This window comes from Phoenix dactylifera, chromosome 1 (assembly GCF_051530095.1).
Source record: "Phoenix dactylifera cultivar Ajwa chromosome 1, Ajwa_hap1_PhDact_Kaust_v1.1, whole genome shotgun sequence".
NCBI classification, from domain to species: domain Eukaryota; kingdom Viridiplantae; phylum Streptophyta; class Magnoliopsida; order Arecales; family Arecaceae; genus Phoenix; species Phoenix dactylifera.
Genome location: NC_143190.1, coordinates 2,340,704 through 2,353,717, shown reverse-complemented (window position 1 = coordinate 2,353,717; position 13,014 = coordinate 2,340,704). Strand labels below are relative to the sequence as shown.

General features: G+C 36.9%; 1 protein-coding gene across 2 annotated transcripts; it reads right to left on the bottom strand.

Annotated features, from left to right (window-relative positions):
* Positions 1-998: 998 nt before the first annotated feature.
* Positions 999-11,666, bottom strand: LOC103705705 (soluble inorganic pyrophosphatase 6, chloroplastic-like). Of its 2 annotated transcripts, XM_088716837.2 has the most exons (6): positions 11,145-11,666; positions 9,252-9,352; positions 8,948-9,129; positions 4,333-4,431; positions 1,437-1,590; positions 999-1,341 (listed from the first exon to the last, which is right to left on the bottom strand). In XM_088716837.2, the coding sequence occupies exons 1-5, from the start codon at positions 11,558-11,560 to the stop codon at positions 1,444-1,446; spliced, it is 945 nt and encodes a 314-aa protein (XP_088572963.2). In that variant the 5' UTR covers positions 11,561-11,666; the 3' UTR covers positions 999-1,341; positions 1,437-1,443. The 2 variants fall into 2 exon arrangements, with proteins under 2 accessions (XP_088572963.2, XP_008787749.4); XM_008789527.6 differs by lacking the exon at positions 1,437-1,590 and having other exon boundaries at positions 11,145-11,663.
* Between the last annotated feature and the right edge of the window lie 1,348 nt (positions 11,667-13,014).

Here is a 13,014-nt window from a genome sequence, read left to right as displayed (position 1 = left end):
ACTGAATGATTCCAACTTCCACTCATAGGGTCCTTGGAGGATGACTACGTCGAGGGCCTTGTCTTACATCCATGGTTAGGCTTTGCTCATTCCGGACCAAGGCCTTGCTCCCTTCTCTCACTGGCTTATAAACCTTTATGCACCCAACCCAATTGCATCACTATTGCATTCCGTCAAAATAGAAGAGACCGCATCAATGCGCACTTCAAGGGGAGATCCTTGCCGATTGGTCATTGGGACAGGGGATGCTGATAATAATTCCTTGAAGCTTCGATTATGTGATGATAGGTGCATGCCATGGTAGCAACCATTCTTATTTGGCTAAAAAAAAGAAGAGATATTTTTTTTGGGACTCGTTTGGTTCGTGAGAAAATTTTTTTCTGAGAGTGACTTATGTTTGGTTGAGCTTCTATTTTTCTAAAAAAAATGTATCAAATATATTATATATTTAATAAAGAAAAAGATCTTACTCATGAATTTTAATGGCTTAAGAGTATTTTTGAGAGAAAAAAAAAAATCCTAATTTTCAACCGGTGGAAAAATGATTTTTTCCTGCTTTTTATTAATTTTTCATTGCTATGAAATATGAGAATCTTATTTCCACAAGCCCATTCAGGCCAAAATAACGACCAGATCGGTCCAGCGGCACCAGCTTAAAGTTAGTAAAAGAAACGATCAATTCAAAGTTAATACACTCAAGTTATTTAGTCCTGATGGCAAAGCAAGAAAGTTAAAGCTGATATTGGTGATGGATGTTGATCAAGCATGATTCAATACAAAGACTAAACTTTTCTTTGCTTTTTAGTTCAGAAAACAAAGACATAATAAATAAAGTCACCCATGCAAAATTCTATTGGCTGTACTTTATCCATACGGTCTGAAGGGCATCTATGATAATATTCTGCTCTGCTGGCAACAGAGATGTTCTTGAATTGATGATCCGATACCAAAAATTAGAATATTCTTGCTCAACATGACTCAAATGATTAGCAGCAAGATTAGAAAATAGGAATTGTAATATTATCCCTGGTCTTCAACTTCTGAAAAGTCATCAGACCAAGAAAAAGGTGATTGTGTAATCATACTTCCATAACTATTAGAACCAGACAATCCAATCACATCATAAACTTTTTTAAGTTTCAGAATCAAAATTAACACATGGATATGTCAGATGCTTAGCAAATTATGAGAAAATCTGACAGCCTTTTTTGCCAATTCCAGTGTTTATTGCCAATTTCAGAGGAGTACTCACACTAATGAAAGCTCTCCAGCAGGTACCGACCTTTTAACTAATTGAGCCCATGCCTCGTTCGTCTCCGTGATAACCTTCAGAGCATAATCCTATTCATCACAAGGAGTAAAACATAGAAATGAGTGGATAATGTATCGCTTCCAATTTTCTTAAAAAAATTAGCATCCAGATTTAAAAGGAATACATTAAATTCAAAATGCATAGTTCATATCAGACGCTGGCAAGCACGGGCACCAAGTCCAAGCACCAAGAAGCAAGCATGTAGTGTTGATGAGACAACATAAATTCCAACTTGCTCGGGCATGTAATAAATAATAAAGATAATCATCTCCTTGTTCCTATTAGATGCATCAAAAGAGACACGTAGTTATTATAAGATGGTATTTGTATCCTATTCAGACAGGATACAAATAGTCAAATAGCATCTGTACCAACAAACTTAGAAAAGCAGGTCAAGTAGAAAACATAAAAAATACCAAACTAACAGCATCATCCAAGCAGACCTAAATCTTGGGAATACCATTAAATACTTCCCAATGGTCCATCTCTAATTGCAAGCTTTTCCCTGAAGGCTTCTGCACATCTGAAGATAATTTGCCCCTCCCCATTCCTGAAAATCACTAAGACCATATTGTCTCATGCTGATTTGCCCCAGGCCATTTCTGATGATTCCTGAAGAATCCAGTTTGGATTTCATTCTCCTGTGTATTCAGACAGCACACCATGATGAATGCCTAAATAGTCATGGGGTGGTCTTACTCCACTGCTAAACAAGCTCATATCAAGAATCTGTTAAACCAAGAATTCACTAGAAAGTGTACTTTTTTAGCCTCAAATATTGAAGCCTTCTCGACCTTTTATATCATCTTAATACCGCCAATTCTCGAATACATAAGCAGTTCCATGAGACATGACTCCAATTTCCATGTCATAAATTTATCAGGGAAGGTAAAACTGCCAAGCAAAAAACTCTTGGATATGTGGAGCAGCGACTTACCAGGTGAAAGCTTGCATTCACCTTCAACTAACCCACATGGAACCTTTCATCAAAGGATAAACTGCTGGTGCCCAACAACAGGAAACTCTTAACACAGAAATTGATAGAAAGCAGCGATCGTATCTTAACATCAGATCGCAACATATCCACCAAGTCATTGTGAATAGGGTGAGAAATCTTCTAGTCCTCCTTAAAGCACAAATGGCAGTTTTTTTTTCCGTACCAATTATCAGCCAACAAAGATGGTCAGGGATAAGCAGTGAGGATCTAATTGTGAATCGATTAGAAATATGCAATCTCCCATTTGTGAGCTTCACAACAAGTTTATAACAGGCATTCGAGGCTCCTTAACATAAACCAAAGGAAGTGTGCAATTTTTCGCTTCATGACATCTTTTATAGGTTTTTCAAATAACCTGGCAATTCTGAAAGTTCTTGAAGTGAACTTTGTCATTGATCAATCTAAAGCATTTCAAAATTTGAAGTTTTGAACCTTATTGACACTTATAAATGATCAGTCCTCTCAGAAAGACGACAAAGACATAGTTACACTCAGCCACATGCATGCAGGAGAATTTTGAGGAAAAAAACAGATTTACTGCACACTCAACCATCATATTCACATCCTGCTTCTCTTTGTAAAGTATCTAATGTAAATTAAGGATCAAATATCTCTACACAGGTTGGAAAGTCTCCTAAAACCCGAATCATATTTTATAAATGCACATAAAGAATCCTCTTCAGCAAAAGATGGTCTAGAAAATGCTGAACATAAATTTTCACGCCGACAACTTGTGCTGTCACTTGCACCTCCAGAACCATCAAACTGTATAAATGAACAGAAAATGCCATAAAGGGCACAGCTTATCAAATAAACTGTCATCAAGTTTCCATGTTACATTTAAGAGTTACATGGTGATGCCCTCTTTCACAATACACATAATTAACATCAAAGAACCTTGCTCTTCATATGAATACAGAAAAGTTGTGTGTCAAGGCAAGGTCAGAAATTTGGTAGCTGAGACACATGGACAAGTGAGGCCCAATAGAAGGGATTTCATGAACCAGTAGGTCATCTCGGCTTTGACCAATCACTAGCTGAGTCCTACCCAATTAAGTCAGAATCCATGTAAAGGTTCATACTATGCCGAATAGTCAGCTGTCAGTCCCCTTTTTTTCCTGGATCTTCAAAGCTAGCTTACACTTTTCTCTCCCAACAAGATGGACACACACCTGGTTTTCCATACCAGCCAGCTAATCACTTGATCTGGTAGACCAGAATGACTTCACAAATCTTGTAGAAAGGAAAGACTTGAGTCACTATTGTCCAAAACAACCATCGTTACCATCACTTAATATAGATGAGATCCAAGAAAAAGTACCCAATCTCACAAGCAAATCTGAAGTTCATCACATAATAAACCATTTCCTGACAACTAACAACAGAACTCACACTCCTAATTCATTGGACATTGATCTTTAAAATGATTCTTCAAAATATTTTCATGAAACAAAAGTCACTAGAATAGTTTAATGCATAAATGTAAGACTGGTTGAATATCTAGACAAATATGCTCATTGGTGATTTCGAAGTTTTGTGACATTGGGCAATGTGTTTTTTTTTCTTTCTTTTTTTTGAAATTTTGATATGTTCATGCCTTTGAAATGAAATATGATCCACTGAGAATTCCCAGCTAAATGCTAGATTGTTACTATGTCAAGTTCTTCCACACCCTAAACTTGTCATGCAAGATTCTCCCTTTTTTTCAAATTTTTCTCATAAGTTCATGATCAAATATCAAAGCTTCAAAGGGTGCATAACCATCTCCTCAACAGTAAACCTCACCATATGACTGTCCAATCAAATTTTCTCACACATTCATTGCTTTTGCAATCAATAAGAATTGCATAAAACTAGAAAGCATTGGAAACAATCAAAAATCAGGCACAATAGCTGAATTATGTAAATGAGATTAACTAAGAGGTGGATCAATTTGTGAGGCAAGAAGAAGAAATGATGCCACTTATCCAAGTTAAATTCAGCATGGAACGCAAAGAAGTGAAGTCAAACATGCTATGTTTACCTTGTTGGCTGCTTTGTTTCCAAGTCCAAACTTATTAGCAGGCTTTCCATCTGGTATCTTGTAGTCTCTAAACCAGTCCCTTATAGCCATAAGAGTGCCCTGAAGCAACAGCAAACATCCAAAAGTAAGCAAAAAGTAATCAAATCACAAACTGCAATTCAAATTTTAGAATTCTTAGTGCCCTGAAGCAACAGAGAACATCCAAAAGTTAGCAAAGAGTAATCAAATCACAAACTATGATTCAAATTGAAGTATTCTTTGTTGGAAACATCCTCACAAGGTTTCCATATTTTAAAAGGCATGCAGTCCTCTTAATGGTGATGTTATACATGGCTGTCAGGCATTTCCTAGGTAAAACAAGAAATCAGAGCAAGATCATGTAGTACACAAGATATAATCACAGACAATTACCAGTTGTCATCTAGAGCTGAAAGCCATATATCCAGTACAGATTGTGCACATGTCACATGAACTATTATTTTCTATCCACTAAAACAAGAAAAACAAAGCCAGATAACCTCATGGAAAAATTGTGAAATCCAGAGAGTAAAGGTGCTTGTTGTATTAACTTTTGTTACATTTATGACAATGTCCTTATGGCTCCTCGTCAGGAATTTGTATATCCAATAAAGAATGAAAGTTTAACTCGATATATACATATATAATTTCGGAAGAAAGTGCTCCTTTTAGTAATTATTTAAATATTGTTGTCAGTAAATGGGTAGGATATTGATCAAAGATGATTTCTAGACCCATTGTGGTCCGGTTTAAACTAGACATTGGACACGAGGGTCAAGTGTCCAAGTATCATGAAGTGTCCAACATGGCAAGCTCAGAAAATTAAGATAAAGGGACATGGCAGCTATTACATATATACACATATATGTATGTATATACATATACATATGTGCATGTCTATATGTAAATATATGCGTGTGTACAGAGTAGAGGCATATGCAACATAGACATGTAGTGACACACAAACTAAACATATACTAGCTCTGTTTCTGAACCACTAAGGGCAAATTTGAAGTATCTTCTATAATAAAGCCAAATCCTCTTGCCTCTTTGGTGGATCGGGTCTACCATTTGATCTTTAACCCACTTTCCTAAAGACATGCAGCTGTAGAACGTTTCATTCTAAACCCTAATGGACTGCTAGGGTTTCCACGACATGCCTCCCATGGTGGTGGAAGTGATGGACATAACTCTCTCTAGATCTGCTAGGGTTCTCTTCTCGAGAGGAGAGAAATATTACTGGAGACAAGAGAACAGGACTGCAGGACGCTTGAGCGCTCAGTGGAGATACGGAAACAAGACTGCGGGAGACAATACTGGAGGCATGGCTTGAGGAAGACAGCTTGGAGACGAAGACAAAAAGTTATATCATGCCCACACTCCACTATTTTTTTATTTCTTTCTTTCATTTTTTATTTTACCTTCTTTCTCTGCACGACACAAGACTGATTTGGGCTTTGGGATAAGGCAATCTTTTTAATTTCGTTTGTTGGTAAGCCATAAGTTAAGGTAGATGTGAAAATTGGGAGCCTCAAGCAAACCATGAAGGGAGTTGTATCCACCACGTCTGACACATGCAACACGCATGTCATATCATGTCCACATGGGACACAACGAAAAATCTAAAAATCGTCTTGTCCAAGTAACACTTCTTTGGTCACTTTGTGTAGGTCTAGACAGGGTTTGTGAGCAAGATCCGCCACATTCAAGCTGATTTGCCATCAAAACTTTCAGAGGGTATAACTTACACATATTGTATCTATATGCACCATCTATTTTCTTAATTAGGTAACTTTTTGATATCTAAAATGTGGTGACTCACTGGTAGGCCCATCAAGCTCCGGATGACCCTATTTCAAGGCCTTTTAGGCCCATAGAATGCAATTGTCAAGCTATATATTGTTGTTTTTGAAAATATTCAACCAAATTGTATCTTTCGGCCTAGGAGGAATTAGGCCATGAGATAGAAGACAGTCGATATAGAAGTTAAGATCAACACTTTAGCTCATGGTACGCCGTACCGGTTCGAACCGGACGGTATAGGGCATACTGTACTATATCGATTTGGTATTAGTACCAAGTACGGGTGGTGTACCGATACTTAGTATGCCAAAAAAATTTTGTATCGTACCGTACTAACACTGTGCTAGTGTGGCACCCGTACGGAGTCCAGTATTGAGACGGTGAACCTTGCTTTAGCTTTTTATGATTGTCCCTACTAGTAACATATTATTTTTTTAACCTTCTTTAACTAAATGAGAATCCAACCTAAATTTGGGGACAAAGGGTCTAAAACCCTACTTTCAAATTTTCATTATTTTCTTTGAGAGGTCCGCATTGAGCACATTGAATGAATTGCTTCCTTCTCTCTTTGATCGGATCAGACACATTTGATACACAAGGTATAGTCACTTGCTATCATTTTTTTTGATAGAGCACTTACTATAATTGATTTGTATGTAATACTTACAAAACTAAAAAAGATCATATATCCTATAATAGATCGCACATTTTTGAGAAATTAAAGCCAAAGAACTTTAATTAATAGAAACTATGAATTCCAGAGTAAAAAATATTTGCTATGCTTATTGTTAGTAAATCAGTATATTTCTAAATCAAATAGATCATGGATCTTAACATATTTTACAATATTCATTTCATGTTTGCAGTTTAGTATGTTCGCCTCTTGGCAATCTTAGAATTTGGAAAGCAGAACAACGAACAAACCGGTGCAAAGCAACTAGTGTTCTGCATGTCCAGCATAATGCCCACAAGGCATTCTCTTCTAAGATATTAGATGTAAAGTCAACTTAAATTCTGTGCAATGCATAAGAACTAAATAGAGTGCACGCCAACTATGAAGACAGCAAGTAGTTTGAAATATGCAATTCAGATTATCCCTGCCAGCATAGGTGCTAAAACTCCAGTAGTCGCTAAGGCTCGATTCTGCTGAATCATGTGGTAGTTAGAAGTTGAAGAGCTCCTTAAAGTGGTCCATTAAATTGTCATACTTAAGCAGAGTTATATGGTGTAATGTGCTAATGTGGATTAGCATAGAAGAGCATCCAGAGGACCACTTGAAGAGAATTGTTAACTATAAAACCAATTTAATTGTTACCTAGTTCAGCATGTCTCCGAGCACAATGATCACATAAACACAATTAGTCATTTAAAAAATATTGACATGCAAGAATGTTGTTGAATTCAGCCAATCTTACTGTCAGGTGACAAGGATGTCTGCAAGTTTGTCATCTTTGAAACAACTTTGTTTCAAAGGAAACTCATTTCAAGAAATAGCCTTAAATGCACTACCAAACACCCATAATATGACATTACATGACATTGAACACATTGTCATAAGCAGATAGTAGATTAGGTACTTATTTAACACAATTTTCCAAACTATAGTAAGAAATTATGTTTATTGCAAATAACAGCAGAAGATGGGGTAATAACTAGATTAAAATAAAATGAAAAAGAAAGGCTCAAGAAAGGGGTCATGAGCTTTCACTGTATGAAAGCATATTATCATATCTAGACTCACCACATACAGGAAGCATCAAAGTAATCATGCAGAAAAAGATACCGAGTTGACAATACTGATCACCAAACCATGTTTATGTTTGTGAAGCAGAAGGTTCATGTAGCACTTATTGAAAAGTTATGATACAAGTGATTGGTAGAATGAAACCCAAGTTTCCAGAAAGGAAGCCATGTAGGTTATAGCAACTTATATATTGACCAGTATGTCTCAATCTACTACAACAAAGCGATTGGTAGCTCTACACTAAAAAAAAGGTCAGGCACCTTTGAGCAGCATTTTGATAAACTCATTTATGACTTAGAATATAAAAGCATTACAGAATTCACAGATAAAGTAAAACTCATTTTGAATATTTGTGGCACTTGCATATAAAACCACAGCCTTAACCAGCAAAGAATTTAAATGGTTAACCCAACTATTTCAGTGGAGTTTTTCTATCCTTCTTCGCCCAGGGTTATCAGTTCCATAACCTTCCTTTAGCTAACTAAGGCCTCTTCCTCCTCTTTCATGACCCTTCTACACTGTTTCTCTCCCTAAGGGAGTTGCATCACATTTTTGCTGCATATGAGACACGCTATCCATTTTTTTTCCTCCACTAGTAGTACTTGTAAACATGCAGATTGAAATGTTTAATCCTCATGCACATCTAAAACATTTGAAATAAAAGTGTAAAATATAATCTGGGAAATTGGAATGTGGGCAAGCCAGTGGGCTGACTTGTGATTCAAGGGTGTATGATGAACACTTTCCTATTTATCAGCAGAGGTTTTATGACCATAACTACCAATAGAATGAATTTATCCAACTTCACAATTCAAATTTTGGCAGGCAAAAGATCTCCAAGGAAGAAAAAGAAAAAGATCCAAACCCGACCTGCTTGAACTCCCACATCCTTAAAAGGACAATGATGCATCAACTATGGAATCAAACAGCTGAAGAAAACATATGGCGGGGAATAAGCCATAAAAGATCTTATTCATGAAATGCAGAAAATTTATATATCCAGAAGAATCCAGAATTAACAAGAATGATGGTTGAAAGAGTTAGGCTTACCGGGAAGTGCTTTTCAACATCATTGACATCATTTACAAGAGAAGCTCTAGGATCATCCAATGAAATGGCAACTATTTTCCAGTCAAGCTCCCCTTCATCAATCATGGCCAAAGCTGCTAAGGGCTTTACTTTGAGAACATCACCAATCTTAGCCCGTCTTTCACCTATCTCGACAACATCAACTAGACAAGGAAGAATATCGCAATAAGAAGTTGCATGTTTTGCCACTACTTCATTACACAACACCTTAGTAATGATCAAGGTGTGCCAATTTCAAGCAAATAACAAGGGATGCTTAAAAAACCTGGATCATTATCGCCAAGTGCTCCTTCAACTTCTGAGTTGGCAAAAGATGGGTCTTCCCATGTTTGTGGAAGCAATCCATAATTCCAGTTAATGTTGTACCTGAGGTTGATGCATTAGAATGCAACAATCAATTACAGAAAATTACAAACTTATTCAAATATATTTTGTTACAGGTACATCTGATCCTTTCATAACATATCATGAGGTTTCTAGTTACAAGGTCTCTAAACAACATAAACATATAATAAGGTACCAAACAACATACAATCATAATGATACCAAAAATTTTGGTTGCATTTGTTCTAGAGATGACCAGAATCAATGATGAAAGCATTTTCAAATTTTCTAACTTCCACGGATACTTTATTAGGTAATCCTTTCTTTTTTGACCCTGCTTGGCCCCAAACAAATTTTATCCCCCATATTTGTCAAAGCTCCTTAGACCATCAGGGCATATGCTCACACTATCTAATTTGGTTTCAATTACTTCTCCACTGTCAATTAAATCCCTAAGCTGAATCTATGCATCCATTTCTCAATTCAGCCTTCCCAGTTATCTACATCAGTATTCTCATCATGGTATGCCGTACTGGCTCGAACCGGACGGTATAGAACGTACCGTACCATACCAGTTTGGTATCAGTAATCGATACAGGTGGCGTATCGACACTTGGTACACCAAAAAAATTTTGTACTGTACCATACGGACATTGTGCTAATGTAGCACGGTACCGAGACGGCGAACCTTAATTCTCATCATAAAATAAATAGGTCATAAAGCATATGAGACATTTGAAATGTATAGGAAGTGAGAATGTACATAGAAAACAAAAATGTATGAGTATCATATCAGCTTTATCAAAATTTGATTTATGATATGATTATGTTATCTCATTAATGATGCCAGCAAGCATCAAGCATCCAAACTTTGGAGATGTTAATTGCATGACTGTATTAGGCATCAAATTCTAATAAATCAATAATGCAGCTCCTTAAGATCATGTTTTTAAGGGCATGATCTTAGTTAAACCACTTTGCTTCCTAGATTCTTATTCATGTTACCTTTCTGGACTGGATTTCATAGAAAAGTCCTTTTGGAAATAAAAATTGCCTATCATCAAATTTAAAGCCCAAATAAGTTATGTTTTTCAGATCGTGCAGCATGGGGGTCATTTTTCTAAATGATATTAAGCCTTAAGCCCCTATATTATTTATATACTGACCTAAGTTCTCAGAGACAATTTTCTCAAGAAAACATTTGAAAGTTTATACTATTGATAAATCTTCAGCATACATACATAGTCATAGCATGCAAATTAAATGTATCAATATCTAGATGGATGTCAACTCAAATGATTAGACCTTTCACTAAATTGTTCTTCAAACAATTTCTATGAGTGAATAAACATTTGATTGTCACATTATATGTTTGAGAGTAGAAATCAACATGATTTCCACTTGTAAGAGTTAAGTTATTCAAATATTCACCAATTTGAAGGGATAACTTCAGAGAAGAGGTATCTTCTTATGCCCGGAATGAGTTCAACAAAACCTTCCACTCCTGTTTGCATCTAACTGGTCTCCACTTCAAAATTCTCTCTCACATCTCTCAAACGACAATCATCTCATATAATCTCCAATTCTAAAGACTGTAGTAGACTGCGCCCAGGTAAAATCTTCAAGCAATCCAATCCTAACAAAACTATGACCGCTCTATGATATCAAGAAATCGCAACCCAATAAACATAAAGATAAAATCTTCCCATTTAAAAACTAAACTGCTGTAAATCCAAAGCAGATTTCCAGAAAGATCAGCCGTAAAAAGAAGTATGTTTAGCCGAAAGAACAGCAGAAGAGAAGGAAGAAGATATCGAAGTGGGAAGAATCTTACGGATAGTATCGCAGCTTCCCCTTCTTGATGTCCTGCTTTATTGGAGTGTGGGGCTCGTCGGTGGCCACCTCCATCTTGGCGCTGGTGTCCTTGGGGATCTCGACGATAACGTTGAAAACACCATCGCCCAATTGCAAAGGGACGTCGTGCCAAGGCGAGATCTTTTTCCCGGAGCCATCGAGGAAGAAGACTCGGTAGTCGAGGGTCTCGGGCTGGCCTTCTTCCTTGATCTGTACGTCGTGCTTGTGGAGGGCGGCGGGGGCGAGGAAGTGCCGCCGGGACCGGAGGGAGGCAGCGGACCGCGGCTTGGGAAAGAATGCGCGGTGCGTCAGAGGAGAGGTCCGCCACCGGAATCCATGGAGGGCGCCGGCGGCGGCGGCAAATCTGGTGGCCGATGCGGTGGCCGCCGTTGCCATTGGAGTCCGGGAGCCTCGGAGTTTTTGGTAGAACGGGAGTCTCGGAGCTGGGGGGAGGAGGGGTACTGGGGATTTGGATTGAGGCCAGGCCTCTCCACGGCCTCCTTACGGCACTCGGGGGATTGGGTAGCGGTTCAAGGGGGCCGACACCGCGTGGACTGCGGTCAGTCGACAACAGTCCTACCGACTCAAACCCGGTTCAGCCCTGACATCTGTGGATCGGGGATACATAGCAGACACTCAGGGCTGGTGGCGTATCTAACATTATTCTAACCGTATCGATTCTCAAATCCGATTCAGATTCAAATTTGGATATTATTTTTTTATCCAATTAGATCTAAATATAAATTTGGATAGTTAATTCAAAAATCTTTCGAAAACAAATATGAATGCGGATATATTTAATTTTTCTAGATTCGGATCCAAATTTCGATATTCATATAATAAGAGTAAGTGAAAAAAAAGAAATTTAAGTTAAGTTAAATTAAGAAATCAATTATGTAATTAATCAAAGCTAAACTAAAAGTAACCTAAATATCAGATGACCATCATTTTAGACAGTAACCCAAATATGGAATATCCAATTTGAATAAAATCCTTTGAATCACCCAGCATGCGTGAAAGACTTCAACCTCTCATTCATCCGTTTCGTCCCTCTTTTTTTTTCATCGTCTTCAAACAACTAGAGTTTCGAAGGTCCCATCTATTTTTTAGTTTCCACTTGGCGATTACAATCGGCGACAATCTTGTGATGCCTTGGAGCGCCATAGATCTCATCTACTTCGGCGATGACCAACTTTGAGCGGTATATCTTTTATGAAATTATTAGCTTTTAGTATTAATAAATACTTATTAAAATTAATATTTTTTAATTGAATCTTTTTTTTGTGATCATTTCTTTATTACTAGTTTTCATTCTTGAATTTTGTTCGAATTTGATTAATATAAAAAAATATCTAATTTATATTCATATTCAGGTAAGAAAATATGGATATGTTTAATATCATATTTTGTATCTGTATTCGTTTATGATAAATATGGATATACTTAATATCCAATTCGTATTCATATTCGTTTAGAACAAATATGAATATTAACTTTAGCATCTGTTTAATATCTGTAAACATATCCATATTTGTTGAAAAATATAGTTATAAATATGGACATATTAATATTCGATTCGTTTTCATCCCTAGACGCTCTCTATCTAGGATACAAATTTGTAGACTCGCTCTCTAGTTGGTGGACAATGAGGGTTATTATAGGGTGGCAGTTGGTATAGGGTAAAGACTCCAATATGTAGGTAGAGATAACAAGATCATTATATTTGGTTGCTGCTCAACCTAAATAATCTTAAATGGTAGTAATCCCAACCTACTTTTATAGTCACCGCTTAACCTAGTGATGTTAAACACATCCTTAAAAATAGATTTCCAAGATCATCTAAGGTAGTG

Excerpts from the sequence above, each read along its gene's own strand:
- LOC103705705 (XM_088716837.2), bottom strand. The coding sequence starts at position 11,560 with ATGGCAACGGCGGCCACCGCATCGGCCACCAGATTTGCCGCCGCCGCC. Across the intron at positions 4,432-8,947 it reads ATGTTGAAAAGCACTTCCCG|GGCACTCTTATGGCTATAAG; the intron begins GTAAGCCTAACT and ends CTGTTGCTTCAG. Across the intron at positions 1,591-4,332 it reads GAAACAAAGCAGCCAACAAG|GAACAAGGAGATGATTATCT; the intron begins GTAAACATAGCA and ends TGCATCTAATAG.